The sequence below is a fragment of the Colletotrichum gloeosporioides genome (genome assembly GCF_011800055.1).
Source record: "Colletotrichum gloeosporioides strain Lc1 chromosome Unknown consensus_63, whole genome shotgun sequence".
Taxonomy (NCBI): Eukaryota; Fungi; Ascomycota; class Sordariomycetes; order Glomerellales; family Glomerellaceae; genus Colletotrichum; species Colletotrichum gloeosporioides.
Genome location: NW_025544708.1, coordinates 688,175 through 703,622, shown reverse-complemented (window position 1 = coordinate 703,622; position 15,448 = coordinate 688,175). Strand labels below are relative to the sequence as shown.

At 53.9% G+C, this 15,448-nt stretch overlaps 4 protein-coding genes across 4 annotated transcripts; 3 read left to right on the top strand and 1 right to left on the bottom strand.

Annotated features, from left to right (window-relative positions):
* Positions 1-723: 723 nt before the first annotated feature.
* GCG54_00003357 (uncharacterized protein) lies at positions 724-4,231 on the top strand (the record flags this gene model as incomplete). Its single annotated transcript, XM_045403430.1, has 3 exons — positions 724-1,273; positions 1,335-2,379; positions 2,437-4,231. 3 exons carry the CDS (start codon positions 724-726, stop codon positions 4,229-4,231), a joined length of 3,390 nt encoding a protein of 1,129 aa, XP_045261711.1.
* Positions 4,232-5,119: 888 nt separating this feature from the next.
* Positions 5,120-5,744, top strand: GCG54_00003356 (uncharacterized protein; the record flags this gene model as incomplete). The annotated part of the gene is made up of 2 exons (XM_045403429.1): positions 5,120-5,538; positions 5,600-5,744. The coding sequence occupies 2 exons, from the start codon at positions 5,120-5,122 to the stop codon at positions 5,742-5,744; spliced, it is 564 nt and encodes a 187-aa protein (XP_045261710.1).
* A 349-nt stretch (positions 5,745-6,093) lies between these two features.
* GCG54_00003355 (uncharacterized protein) lies at positions 6,094-8,004 on the bottom strand (the record flags this gene model as incomplete). The annotated part of the gene is made up of 1 exon (XM_045403428.1): positions 6,094-8,004. The coding sequence occupies one exon, from the start codon at positions 8,002-8,004 to the stop codon at positions 6,094-6,096; it is 1,911 nt and encodes a 636-aa protein (XP_045261709.1).
* Positions 8,005-10,658: 2,654 nt separating this feature from the next.
* GCG54_00003354 (uncharacterized protein) lies at positions 10,659-11,526 on the top strand (the record flags this gene model as incomplete). The annotated part of the gene is made up of 4 exons (XM_045403427.1): positions 10,659-10,720; positions 10,776-10,827; positions 10,892-11,131; positions 11,194-11,526. The coding sequence occupies 4 exons, from the start codon at positions 10,659-10,661 to the stop codon at positions 11,524-11,526; spliced, it is 687 nt and encodes a 228-aa protein (XP_045261708.1).
* Positions 11,527-15,448: the final 3,922 nt, after the last annotated feature.

Sequence of the window (15,448 nt, the reverse complement as noted above, 5' to 3'; positions counted from 1 at the left end):
AACAGATTGGGCGTTTATTGCCAGCTTCCATGGCTTCAACTCAAGGTTTATACGAAATCTCTCATTTGACTAGCTTCAATGCCCTCAGAATCACAATCCTTCTCGCAGCAGTAATTTAACTAGTTCACCAAAGACTCTGAGGGGATGTACGACTATCGATTAGCCCCTCAGCGCCGCCGTAAAGCCATGACAAAGCTTCGTCCTATACAAACAAAACAGCTCTTTCAAATTTATATGTGATGAGGAAACCGTATGAGGGCGGGGAGGTCATTCAGGACTCGAATGGGGTCATATTGAGGCGGAGGGAGCTGCGGTCAGAAACAGGTGTGAGAGTGTGTCGACATTTGATAAACGATACCATACGTTGTGTTTAATCGGTATCTCAGCGGCCCGCGACATGCCAGAACAGTTAGCATTCTTGTCCAATGAACATCATTCTCAGCACCTGATGGGCTGATGGCAGCATGAGCAGCCGGAACCAATGATTGGATAAAATTCATTCATTCAGAGCCAATGCTACCTTGACAGGTGGCAGTGCCTTCCATCTGTTTTGGTCCGATTGGTTCGATGTGCCATGGCGCAGTCTTCCCCTGGAACATGCGTCGAGACGGTCGGGATTGGAAAAAGCCCGCCTCCTTTAAACCCGGGGCCTGTCGTAGGTCTCTCCACAACGCTAGCGTTCCAACTGTCGTACCATTCTTTGCTTCATATCATGAATTAACTATGGGCACGTCGATCCCATCAGGTAGTGTCCAAAGCCTTTGGGATGAAGCCTGCACACTGCTGGATGCTGACACCAAAGCAAATCTCAGTAGTCTGCAAAAGCCTAGTGTCGATATTTTGGAACAGGTGTTGGAAAAAGCCCAGACGATAAGGCAAAGAACTATCGATGAAGGATGGAAAATCAACAAGCCAGGCGGTGGAAAAGTCGCTGTTCGCGACGTGTTGGAAAACATTATCAAGTGGGTCGACTGCTTCAAGGCCGTCGCTGACACAGCGGTGCAATACGATCCAACGCATGCGGCACTTCCTTGGGCTGCTGTACGATTCTTATTACAGATCGCCGTAAACGATGTCGAAATGTTCAGGGCCTTGACCGAAAACCTCGAGTTCATATCTCGAATTATTACACGGCACACAATTTCCGAGACTGTCTACGCCCTACGTAAAACATCTGCTAGCGAAGAGCTTCGAGTGTCTCTGAAAAGGCTTTATGCTCTAGTGCTTGCGTTCCTAGCAAAGGCCATCAAGCATCTAGATACCCCTGGATGGAGTAAGTTTCTTCCGCAGGGGTCAGACGAAGTTAACTTTAAAGCTAATGTTTGGCTGGAAAGAACGAGTACTCAGAAGTACGACCAGGACTGCCAAGCTGTTCGAAATTCAAGACATCGTCTCAATGGATTCAGAAGTCGACAAGCTGTTCAGGTTGGTCGCTGCAGAGAGGTCAATTGTCAGCGAGGAAGAGGTTTCCAAAGCAGTCCAACTTCTCGAACACATGGAGACACCCATTGCAGATCTCATCAAGCGTGATATTGCTGTTCAAAAAGAAAAGAAGCAGGAGGAGTGGCTGGAGTTTCTGACCTGGCTGTCTCCGCTCGATTTCCACGCTCAACATCGAGACGTAAGCAACCGCAGGCTGCGAAATTCAGCTGAATGGATTGTGGGACATCGAGAGGTCGTGGAGTGGAGAGATTTGACGACATCTTCAGTGCTGTTGATCTATGGACGCGAAGGGGTGGGGAAGTCCATGCTTGCGTCGAAGATCATTGACAGCTTGTCACAAACACAGACTTCGACCGACTCAAAGACTGTCTACTTCTACTGCAAAAGAAGTGCTGCAGAGGCAGAAAGACAATGCCCTAGGCATATCATGGCAAGTCTACTGCGTCAAGTTGCGATTAAGGGCAGTCAAGATATGACCCAAAACCAAGCAGTGCTATTTCAACATTTCAAAAACCGCCAAAAGGAAGTCAAGGAGCAGGGTTTCCGATTACCTGGCCTGAAAATTCAAGAATCGACGGAACTGATCCAAGAAACGAAAGATCTGCGTTCTCTGTTTATCGTCATCGATGCTCTCGATGAGCTAGAAGAGAGGGACCGACCGGCGTTGGTTGAAGCTCTTTGTTCACTGGTTCATACTGCTCGGTGTGTGGTCAAAGTTCTCGTTACAGGCCGAGACGATCCGCAGATTGTCGGACTTCTTTCGGGAGCCTATCAGATACGGATACAACCCCGTGACAACGATCAGGACATGGCACCTTTCATCCAACACAACATTGACAAATTGAAGAAAAGTCGAGCGGGAGTTCTTGGACAACAGCTTTCTGAAGGTTTCGAGAAAAGGCTTTCCAGTTGCGTACAGCAGAAAGCTGGCGGAATGTAAGTGGACTTTCTTCGTCGAGCACCCACTTTTGGAAATAATCTGATCCATCCAAGGTTTCTTTGGGTCGAACTCCAGCTTGAACGCCTATCCCTTGCTGAAACAGAGCCGGACGCTCTCGGACTATTGGAAACTCTCCCGCCAGACTTGAGTGCAACGTACGAAGAAATTTTGACTAGAGTCGCGAGTTCTGGTCCAAGTTCGTCGCGAATATGCGCTGATGTTTTCAAGTGGCTCCTGTATGCCAAAGAAACCTTGACTATTGGCGCTTTACTCCTTGCCGTTTCATCTAAGGAGATGCTATGCAACAACATTGACGAGTCATCACTCCTAAGGATCTGTCGCAATCTTATCATGGTTGATGATACTACGGGGGAGGTCACGTTCGCTCACTCGACCATCCGGGAGTTTCTTCTCTCAAGGCCAGAATTTGATCTTCAGATTTGCCACGCGAGAATAATTACCAGATGCTTGCATATGAGAGTCCAAGAAACATCAGACGACCGAAGTACGCTTCCCCAGCCTGAAGCCGAATTTCAAAGATACGCTACACTTTACTGGGCGCTTCATTACGGGGATATATCCTCAGTGGCCTCCCGCGAGTTGTCTGACCAGATATTTGGCTTCGTTTTGGATGACGACAAAGAGCCTACGATAGCCTTCCAATTTTGGTTGCAAGATGCTTATGATTGGTCATTAGACCTGCCAAGAGAAGATCCTCTGAGGAGAGACTTCTACGCGCTGGAGAGTTCTTCCTCCACTCCACTTTTCTTGGCATGCGCTTTCAACCTACACAGTCTCATGGCGCACATGGACACACCCCGATTTGATTGGAACCAGCCGAACAAACGAGGCCATACGGGCTTATACATAGCTTCTGTGTTTGGACATATGAGTATCGTCAGCTTCTTAATCGGTAAGGGAGCCAACGCCGATGCGAAGTGCGGACGGTACGGAAGTCCATTGCACGCCGCATGTTTCCATGGTCACGCTCAAGTAGCAGCGAAACTAATGGAAAACGGGGCACAAACGCAATGCAGCGAAACAATTTTCGGCGACGCATTGGATGCCGCAGTTAAAGGTGGCAATGAGGCTGTTGCTCGGGTGATAGTTGAGCACGACGCCCCAATACTCAAGCTCGACCAAGAGCGTATGAACTCAACTATCGCCATTGCGGGTCATTCAGGTTTCATAGACGTGGTAAATCTTCTCCAGACAATGCGGAGAGATCAGGCGCAGTCTACGGCCAGGCAATTGAGCGGCATGGTCCAGCGTGGCCAGGTACGTCAACTACAAAGATTTCTCAAGGATAATCCTGCTTCGATCGAGCTATTGCCTTCAGATTCTGTCGCCACTGCTGCTTTACACGGGCACTCTTCTATGGTTGCTTTCTGTATCCAAAAGGGACTGAGCATCGAATCCAGAGGACAATTCGGATCGCCGTTGTGTGCTGCAAGCTTGAAGGGACACCAAGAAATTGTTCAGGTGTTGCTAGGTCTCAAGGCAGACACCAAGGATGGGGAGGCACTTGATGCAGCTTCCAGAAAGGGCCATCTCAGCATTGTTCAGATGCTCATAGGGGCTGCAAACTCCGATACTGACATACATGATCGCAATCTTCAACGCGCTCTTTCTAGCGCATGCTCATTCGGCCATCTCGACGTGGTCAAGCGATTAGTCGAGGCTGGTGCGAGTATTTCAAAGGCGCAGGCTTCATTTCGAATCATGGAGGCCGCTTCAGATCACAGTCGTTGGGTTGTTGTGGCATTTTTACGTGAAGCTGCAATGGACGTCTATGGGGAATCTCCCCATCCAGATCCGGCTCCTCTGGACCCATTCTTCGGTGCTTAGCTCTATTTATCAGATTGATTCAATAGCCCGGCTGTAGCTATGCTCATGTTTGCCGGGGTTAGCTAAATAGTGGAATAATGGTGCGAATGGGGAAACGCCGTCATTCCCAGGACTTTACACGACGGCATATGTGACAGCTCTTGGATCTGATTGTCCTGTTCTCTGGTGAACGAATTTGGGTTCACAAAAAATAATACAAGGGAAAGCATATGTAACACAAGACGTCTAATTAAGAATTCCGACGCAAACGCGAGGTTTGCACTTCGCCTCACAGCACCTTAAGGTAGGCACGTGGGCAAAAGACATGTACAGCCATGAAACTAGCACCATATATTAACTCTTGGCTGCATTTGAGATTAGGTTCATCGCACACTAAATTCATAGCACACGTACTGAGAACTCAAGTACCTGATTCAATCATACCCACGACGAACAACAACTCTCGGAGCGACGTAGCAAACCCAGTCCATCTGGATCTTTGGCGTTTTTCCGAGGCTGCTCTAGGTTCTCGCACGAAATCAGAGTGATTCAGAATGATTCGATGTTCATTTGTGGATGCTATCGTGGCGTGCTGAAAAGAGTGCCGCCTCCAGTGCCATACATGCAGAGACGCCACATTCCTCACGACTCCCACGTCAAGTACGTCGCCAGGCCAGCCACCGTTCCACTCATCCGCATGCTCTACCGCGTTGTCCCTCACAGCAGTCTGCATTCAAATACATTCTGAAAAGTGCGCCATAGAAGCGATTGGAAAAGCTCGTATCGGACGGCAACCAGTTCACTAAACAAGGCATCCGCTCATTCAAATAGACCCCATCACTCATTTCAAGTTGGCATCAAGAAACCCTGAATTACATCCTCACCTTCTCATCATCTCCCTCATCCAAAATGCGTCACTCCGCTCTCCTCACAATAGCCTTGACCGCCTTCGCAACAACAGCGCATGGCAGGACAATGACAACAACAACAAACTCCCCCTCCCTCCCCTCCTCCCACTCCAAAGCCCAACTCTCCTGCCTCTGCGAAGACGAGGCCTGGGACATCGCGCGCCGCTGGCTGGCCATCTTCGACACCCCGCTCACCTCCACCAAGACCCAACTCGCCGCCGTCGTCGGTCCAAACGTCACGAGCTACGACGACACCTTCGGGCCGCCCACGCTGAACATCGACCAGCTCTGGGACGCCATCACCGCGCCTCAGAACGCGACCACGACGAACAGCACGCAGACGCCGACGTTCCTGCTGCACTCGTGCGACCAGATTGCGTACAATTGGCAGTACACCGCCGTCACCACGGGCTACAATTCGTACGTTTTGACTGATCCGATCTACCGTGTTGGCTGAAGGTCATCTGACTTTGAGTTTTAGGACTGTGCCGGCAGGGACGCCAGTCTCGTTCACCGGCAACGATATTCTCCGCGTGGACCTGAAGACGCGTCTTGTTTCCAATGCTACGTCGTGCGGTGACTGGATTCTGCTATCGCGTCAGCTGGGAAACTCTGCGAATGTCTAGGCGGTCTGAGAGGGGATGGGTGCGCTGTCGACGCCGTCTTGGAAGTGTTGAGTGTTGTTGAAGGACAGGAACTCGAGACTTCATGTAAATCCTTGCTTAACATTCTACTAATCTTATAAATACGATATGGCAGACAATCATGGGTTTCATTGATGAATTCTCAAGGTCGAAAAACGTTAAAAGCGCGAGCTGGAACCGGCGCGACGGCCACATCAAGCCAAATCATTTGCTCGCACAAGTCAAAACATTCACTTTCGTTCGTAGAGCCAGCCAAAGGCGTCAAGTGTGAATCCGAAACGCCAAATCAATTTCTATCTAGAGCGACGATGCCTCTGACAGTTTTCAATGCCTACGCTGAGTCGATCAGCACCTTCTCTACCCTCCTGCCGACGGTCGTGCTCCAGCCGTCAATCTTCTTATTCCATAAGTTCGTCAAATATAATGTTACGCTCATCAGAATGATCCAGCCAAGGACGTAGCCCTGTGCGCGGCCGAAATTCTCGAAGAGCCTCGGCATGAGCCAGAAGCCCAGGCTGTGCAGGACGGGGCCGTGGACAAGGTACAGCGAGAAGCTGATCCTGCCCAGGTACTGCGCCACCTGTCCTTCCAGGAGGCGGACGAGGACGGGGCTGCGCAGGATGCACGGGAGCAGGAGAATTGCTCCCATGGACTGGTAGAACATCCAGCCGGATAGGGGGATGTAGTAGCGGGGCACAAGAGAGGAAAGGAGAACGAAACCTGGGGTCCATTCGGCCGAGGCGTCGGGATAGGAAAGGAAGTAGAGTGCCACGAACATCGTGATCCAACGGGTTGCTGTTGCGGAGACGACTCTCTGCAGGAGGGTTGCTCGGCGGCCTCGGGGGTCGCTCTTGCCGGGGTACCCGAGCGAGCCGTCGTGGGTATCAGACGTACGTCGGATGTCGATCTCGGAGAACACCATTCCACCCATGAAGGCAGCCATGTCCCAGCGCCCGAAGATCAAGCTGTAGACGGAGAGGAAGCTGCCGATGCCCATCCTCCACTTCGCCTTGATGGCCGCCGTGCCGAGCAGGAAGAGGTAGATGAACATGGAGCCGCGGAGCTCCATGGGGATGGTGAAGGTGTGAGGGTCGTAACGGGTGTGGTAGTGGCCAAAGTTAAAAGGGTTCGCCCACTCCGCGTAGACTCTGGTAAAGTTCTTGATGGCGTAGGTCATGTTGTCGTGGATGATGGGGTGCTCCTCCCACGAGCCGCCCATCTGGACCCAGGTGATGTTGTGGGTGGTGGTGAGGTTCTTGGCTTTTGCGGCCTCGGCCATGTCCTTCTCGGCCTGCTCCTGGGTGGATGACCTGTGTTTTCCCCAGATCTTCTCCAGGTGTCCACCCCCAGTCTTCTCCTCGCGGGGCCGCGGCTTGGTGGATTCCATCTGCTTGAGGGTGGCGTTTGCTGACTTGTTCTCCGGCTTGAGGTCCACCTCGAGACTGTCGACGAAGCTGTAGAGCATGGCTGGCATGAAGAGCTGGGACGTCTTGTTCAAGCAGAGCTGGTCTGATGATGCGGTCAAGTTTGTTAGATTACCCAGGGTTAGCGGGGTTTGGAGGTGGAGGTATTTGGCGACGCTCTTGGGGCCGGCGGCGGCAACGGTTCCGTTGATGCAGGACTCGCCGAGCTGAGGGTGGGCAAAGGTGACGGTGCCGTTGATGTAGGCCGAATCAGGCCCCTTGAAGATGGCGTTCTCGGACTTGAAGGCGCCCATCTGAGCCAGCAGGGCCACCAAGGCCATGCTGATGGTGGGCGGGATGTAGAGACGGAACACGCGCCTCAGGACGGACGATGCGAGGCTCTTGTAGGCGGCCTCGACACGCCGTTCGTGAATGGCTCTCAAGATATGCCTGCAGAGCACAAAACCGGATATGGCGAAGAAGATGGCGACCATGGGCCGACCGCGATGCAGCAAGCAGATGATGGGCAATTGGTGCCATCCAACGTAGGGCTCAGGGGCTCCTGGAGGAAACGCGCCGTTTCCCAGCATGATGAAGGGCGTCCATGGCCAGAAAAAGTGGTAGTTGAAGACGATTAGACAGGCGATGCCGCGGAGACCGTCGAGAGACCTGATCTTGTCCCTGTTCCTCCTCGAGTCCGCGCCCTGGGCCTTTTGCTGCTTCTCGTCGTCGCCCTCGCGCCAGTCGCGGCCATCCTGCTCGGTCCTCGGGAGGAGCTCCGTCTCCTGCTCGCGGCCCCTGTGCGCCCGCGCAGACTTGTCCCAGACGTTGTTGATCATGATGACGGCGTCTGGTAGAGCGGTCTTGCTCGGGCGGGTGAGTGCACTCGCGGGGGCATGCGAGTGCAATTAAATGTGCGTGAGTGAGTGAGTGAGTGTATTTGAGTCAATCGCCTGGCCTGGCCGTGAAAAAAAGAGAGTTTGGGCGAGTTGAGATGACGGCCGGGGGGGGGGGGGGGGGGGGGGGGGGGGGGGGGGGGGGGGGGGGGGGGGGGGGGGGGGGGGGGGGGGGGGGGGGGGGGGGGGGGGGGGGGGGGGGGGGGGGGGGGGGGGGGGGGGGGGGGGGGGGGGGGGGGGGGGGGGGGGGGGGGGGGGGGGGGGGGGGGGGGGGGGGGGGGGGGGGGGGGGGGGGGGGGGGGGGGGGGGGGGGGGGGGGGGGGGGGGGGGGGGGGGGGGGGGGGGGGGGGGGGGGGGGGGGGGGGGGGGGGGGGGGGGGGGGGGGGGGGGGGGGGGGGGGGGGGGGGGGGGGGGGGGGGGGGGGGGGGGGGGGGGGGGGGGGGGGGGGGGGGGGGGGGGGGGGGGGGGGGGGGGGGGGGGGGGGGGGGGGGGGGGGGGGGGGGGGGGGGGGGGGGGGGGATTGAGACGACGCGACGAGTGACAATTGGGATGATGAGACAGGACGAACGGGATCTGCGACGTGCAGTTCGAGTCTTAAAAAGGACACTTCGCAGTGCTCCTCCTCAATGCTGTGAGCTGTGCTGTGCTGTGCTGTGCAATGCAACAAGTCAGGGGCTCACACTTGCCGCCGCCTCTCCACTCTTTTACCTGAGGCAACGTCCAGTTGAGTGACTCCAGTCCAGGTGCAGTGTCCAGTGAGTGTCCAGTTACTTTCCAGTTTCCACAGTTCAACGGGGAGAGCAAGGGCGCCCCTGAATCGGTTGCATCATGGCTGCTCCGATCCTCCCGCGGCAGTGATCGACGCGCAATAAACCTGAAATTCCCAGCTTTTTTTTATATTGGGGGGAAAGGCCCATAAAATGCCACGGCCCACGGCTGACGGAACGCGTGGTTGTCTTCTGCGGACTGTGTTCTGTGGTCGCCATCTGACCTGATTCGACCCTGAAAGTCTGGCCCTCTGCTCTGTTGCTTTAGATAGACTTTTGCATTGAGCTGAAGAACGCGTCGCTGCAACGTGTTGAACGAGTCTCCAGAAATACCATACTGTCGCAATTCGGACGACGGGAGAGGCAACATAATAGAGTGTGGCAGCAAGCCGCCTCAACCGCGCACTAATACTAATTGATACTTGCTGCGGCCATTCGGGATTCAGAGTTTCCGCCCACCACCAGCAGACACTTCGGACAATGACGATACGCTCTTCTCACACAACACAGCCCGGCAACCATCTGACTGCGAAACACCACGAAAGCCGCACTAAGCCTTGTGTTAATCAGTCTAGCCATCAATTCGAGCCACCAATAGTCCGAACAAATACAACAGGTATACTCAAAAGTCTACCAATCGCAACTGGTGATTTGCTTGTCCCCTCCTCATCCGAACTACGCCTGATCCATGTTCGAGAATTGCCTCCTCGTACCTTTTCCCCTTTTCATCCATCACCGCCTATGTGATTTTCAATCAAACTCCTCCACAGAGGCGGACTTTGGGCAGAAACACCTTTGTTTCTTTTCCATGCCCATGATCCGCCTCAATCAAGCCGTAATTTCCCCCAACGGCTCGGCTCGCAATTAGTATCACCGAATTAAACGGGTGAATCTTCCGGTTTTGTTTGCGTCGTCCCGTGGCGCTTTTCACAACAAGCAAACACTCATCCGTAATTTCATCTCTCGTGTGATCATCCGATCGGCAAACGATCGCATCTCAAAAAGGAGCCTCATCTGCACCTGTAAGATTCCGAGCTACATGTCCATAACGCCCAACACCAGATACCGTTTAATACAGTGATTGGGACCAATGCGTCAAAGCTTGCCGGCGTCATTGGGGGCCGCGGCTGACTTTCGAGGTCCCTTCGGAGTGGCCGCGGGGTTAAAAATAAGAAGGGCGGCCTAGCTGTCGAATAAGCTGCGGCCGCATACGAGCCTGTCAACGTGATGAAGGTTTCGAATTCGTCCGACTTTTGCTTTAGGCACCTGTCCATCTCCACGGAGGGTATCCCTACCATCGTCGTCGTGTTGAGGCTCCTTGCGCCACCGCACTGGTGCCGGGACGGCATCTAGATGCGATTGGCCAATTGCCGCTCTTCAGCTCTTAATCATCAATTCTTCGCGTTCGGATCTCGGCTGTCGCAACTGTAGTAATTGTTCAGTCTCAGTGATGGTCAGTCATGTCAAGTTGATCAGATGTAGTCGATCAATTAGTTATCGCAACTTGGAGGAGTGAATGCCGCGCGGGTGGTGGCGCTGAACTGTCGCCGATGGCGGGGTTTATCATCACTTGTCTCATCCCGCTAACCTTACAGGGCAATTCTGTGCGATCTTATCTCGACCCCGCAGGGCCTTTCCGAAGCCAAACGGCGACAACCCCGCGTTCGGGCTAGCTTGGAAGCAGTTTTCGCTGTGAATAATAGTCAATCGTTTTCTCGGTCACGCGACCTGCCATAGAGAAGACTGCTGTCAATCTGATCTCTGATATCTCATCTTACCACGCGTCGTCCAGAATTTGCGCCGCTCCCGGGCCCTCACTCATCATTCATCATGGCGATCCACGTCACCACCCTCACTGAGGAAGATATCCCTGGCGCCGTCCAGGCGGTTCAGTTAGTGAGCCAAGAGTAGTACGAAATTGTATGAGAGACTGACAAGTCCATGCAGACAAGCTTTTGCTGGGGACCCGTACAACACGTGGGTCTACGACCAGTCCAAGGTGGGTAGCATCGGGGGAGCTGTCCATAACCCGGAGTCTCTCACTAACAGTTCGACATCAATAGTTCAGCCAGGAGAGGAATTACCAGTCACTAGCCCTCCGGATGCGATGGGGGATGCGTAATGGCATCTTCCACGTAGCTAAAGAGGAAGGAAATGACAAAGTACTCGGTGTGGCAATGTGGCTACCCCCTCAGCCAGCCGATGCTCGATCAACGTGGAATGATTGGCTCGAGGGGTGGCGCTTGTGGTTCGGGCAAGTGAACTACAACATGTGGTACGGACGCGGTGGTTTGAATGTCAAGGTAAGACACTATTCACACCCTCACCGAGTCTTGGCATCGCTTACACCACCATCTACTCGCAGAGATACTACATATGGAAAGAGGCTCAAGCAAAAGCCCAAAAAGAACTCTGGACAGACCCCAGGGGCTACTATTTCCTCAACATCATGGTTGTGCTCCCTGAGGCACAGGGTAAAGGCGTCGGCGCCAAGATGATGAAAATGGTTACAGACCAAGCGGATGCTGAAGATATGAAGTGCTATCTTGAGTCAAGTAAGGACATCCCCAACATGGCTATATACGGACGATGGGGCTTCAAGTTCCAGAAGGAAATGATTTGTGACGACGATGGGGACGCCATTAGACTGTTCACTATGATTCGTGAGCCACATGCGGAGCCTAGCGATGGAAGATAGAAAACGTCGAGTCTTGAGACATGATATGGTGGAAATGGAAGTCTGGGCCGGGACAATCGCGTTTTCGGTTCAGACAGCGTGAGTGTATTACTACGGGAATATTGTCCTGAAGGGCCTTAGTTTCAGATCACCACAGGGTCCCCAATGTTCTTATCGCCGCGCGAAGCAGCTTCTAAGCACCCGCCTCCGTTACCGCCGCCGCACTCTGCGTCAGCAAATCGGCGACCAAAGTCTCTTCCGTAGTGTCGCACAACGCAATCAGCATCTGCCCGGATATACGGCGCACCCGCTCTGCCCAGCCTAGATTGATCTGTCGTGACTGGACCTCGCCCACGGTACTGACGCCGTCAGCGCCGTCCTGGACTCCTGGAAAATCGACCAGTCGAGCAGGCAATTATGGCGCTGCTGGTATTGGGCTCAGGCACCGACACGCAGGTCATGGTGAAGTTGGCCCGGTGGGACCGCGTGTTGAAGATGCTGTGCGCGGACCAGGCCTTGACACAGGCATCGTGGAGCTGCCGGGCGGATGCTGTCGTTGCAGGGTTCCCGAAGTACTTACTCACGCCGATGAGGGCGCAGAACTTGGGATTGTCCACGGATCGGTTGAGAAACAGCTTCTGCACGCCGGTGACTGGTACCGTGTCTGAGTCGAAGTCCGGGTCGTCGTCACGGCTGCCTTTCGCCTGTCCATTGTGAGACGACAGGTCCTGTAAGTACTCCTCCAACCGGCCTATCGTGTCCAGTCTCAGATTTTGGTTAACGAAACCCGGGTACCCCTGCTTCTTGAGGAAGCTGGCGGGCCTTATTATTGCTAGGGAGTTTCCTCCTTGTGCTGTAAAGGAAGAATTGCTGTTAACCTGCTGGAAAGGTATTTGTAAAACAGTGGAGTACGTCGAGCACAGAATCCCGAAGATCGAGGCTGGGCTTGCTAGTCGGACCGGCCCGCCCATGCGAGTTGCCCATCCGCTGTCCTGCGGGCCAGGTCGCCCGTCCGGTAAAACCGTTTGCCATTCCACTTGATAAACTTCTGCGCAGTAAGCTGTGGGTTGTTGAGGTACCCAGCAGCAAGCCCAGGCCCGGCGGGATCCATGGTCGCCAGCATCGATGGCGTCATGCTCAACAACGCGCAGGTTGAGGAGACCTCGGGGAAGTTGGACGGCGAAGCCATGACCAGGCTGCCGCCCTTTGCCAGAGCCATCCAAATAACCCCGGCGCAACCTGATCATTGCAACACAACCATTGTCAGCAGTCAGTCACTCAATCATGGTGGGGGAGATGCGGAAAACCTGTCATCAAACGAAATGGAATAGGACAAGAGACAACGGGCCCCTCACTGCTCCGTAGCCTCCACAGGCTCGTCACCCATCTTGACCTTCGAGACGGCGTAGACGCCGCGGTGATAAATCATGACGCCCTTGGGCTTGCCCATTGTACCGGACGTGAAGACTTTCCACGCGAGATCATCTTCAAGGAATGCATTCCTTATGTCGTCCAACCGCGCGCCAAAACCACCATGGTCGTCGTCGATGGGGGCTCTATTGGCGGCAGACTCACTTCATCCAGCACCCTTTTCGACACGTCAATCACGCGCTGACACAAGGGCGCAACGTCAGGTTGCGCCGCACATACGCGCGCCACCAAGTCGCCGGGAACATACAGGTCGTCTCGGTTGATAGACACGATGCAGTCCGCTGTGCAGTACTGCGCGCCGCAGACAACGACGTCCTCCGGGAACGCAAACGGCGCCGCCAGCGCCGCGAACCGCTCTCATTTCCGCTTCCTCAGCCCGCGAAGCAACTGAAGCGACTTTAGATCCACCCCGTACGTGTACAGCGTCAACCATGTGCCTGCGGTGCTGGGCCCGTGGGCATCGACCTCGATGAGAAAGATGTCAGGGGGCGGAGACGAGGATGGGGAGGATGAGAAAGAGGCAAGTGATCTGGCGCGGAGGGCGAGGTTGATGACGCCGCTCGGGTATGGGCGGCACTGCATCGCCGAGTGCGCAATACGGCTGAGTGCGCCATGCAGGCCTCGACGTGGAACACGCCGGAGCGGAAGCCCAGGCGCAGCAGGCTGTCGTGGAAAGAAGGGCGGATAGTGTCCTTCTCCGTGTGCGGCGGGACGCTGCTGGAGATCTGAACAGTCTCCATGAATTTATCGATCAGAGATCCACTGCTTGCGTCGCCGAGGTGACTACGGCATGTTGTCCGTCACCTCGAGGAACAGGACGGGACCGTCGCGCAGCACGAAGTTGGCGTCCAGCTCCGGCCCGTCCACGCATGTCTCTATCAGGATGCCGTGCTCGGGCGGCCAACCCGCGCTGTGCCAGTGAGCATACCGCCCGGCGCATACTCGGTGCGTCCGCCACCTTCTGCACCCCTTATGACAGCAATCTACGCGACGGCTTGACGATCAGCGTTTATCGAGGCGATTGTAGGGTTGCGGTGAGGTTGCCGTCGAGTCGTCTTGAGGCGCTAGGGTGCCCTAAGAAGCTCGGAGACGGTGTTTGCGCCGCAACAACTTGTTCTGCATCTTAGGTAGATGACCATCTGGTGAGCAACTCGACCGAGATATCACCCCTGACCAAATTGATATGTGGGGACAAGGTTCCTTAGCTCTTGGATGGCTGAAAAAACATGACTGTCTGACTGGTTTATGGATGTAGTCACTGTTAAAAAGAAATGATTTCATAAAGCCACAATTCAGAGACGCGATCTTCAAAGTCGATGTATTCGATATCTCATAGCCCTGGCCGGCTACTAGTCATGGCAGATTTCAAATGCTATTCTGAACTGGTGGATTGATAACCAGCTGATTAATTTTCCATGCTGAGCAAGAAGAAAATCTACAAATCAGTCTTATTCCTGATGATTGAAGGGAACAGTACCCAACTTAGTTAAAGTTCAGAGGGGTTACGGATTGACCTCTGAAATATCTAACATTCAACAAACGTTGCGAGGAGAGGTCTAAACAATGCTGAGGCACTGCGGAGAGAGCTAGCAATGACAAACATTCAGCTGTTGTACACCACATTACTATCTACCACATTATTTACATCCATGGACTGTTACTATCAAGGTCTAAGAATCGGTCTTCAGCCTTCAGAATGCCACCGCCTTCCAAATTCACCGGCTCGTTCGTCAAGAAACTTTAGAGACGTCGACCACTCCAGCAACGCGAAGTTAAAGGAATCAATCAAAATACACCTTTTCCCTTCCTCGAGAAGACCCATCTTACTTGGAACACAGGCTAGATCAATGAAATTGACCTCGCACTATGAAACTTTTACATTTACAAGTAGGTCAGGTCAGGGCAGCCGACTGCACCACAACGCAAAAGCTTCGGCAAATATGAGTCTGTCGTCAATATCCCCTTGGTCCTGCTTTGCATTAAAGTTACGAGTTTACAGTGACCATTTGCAGCGGGCGTAACGCAAACGAGGCAAACCTCCCTTCGGAAGCTTACGCGAAGATTCGCAAAGCTAGGTATTAAGACGGATATCTGGATGCGGATGGGACTTTTGTGTACAATGGAGCCAACGTACTCCTAATGTGAGCACACAACGGAGCCCTGTAATGGGTCAAGTGCCCTGCAACAAGACTCATTGGGTGGTATACGAATGGGTAATCAATCGCGGGCATAATCGTCATCACAAATATAACTGTCATCATTATGTTTATTACCATAAGCAATCAACTGCTTCATCCAAAATTACACTTTATCATGGGCCATGATACTACGTTGGGAAGTGCTCTCCACTTGTCTGCAGCCAGGCTGCAGGTCTGCTCGTAAGATGTTTGACCCGATACATGTACTTGCGAGGGTTCTGATAAGAAGAAGGGGGTACCAGCAGGGGTCGGCGAGCCAACCGAGAATGGGCCCACTGCAAGGCCAGAGGTTAGTTCGAAACTGGCCGGATATC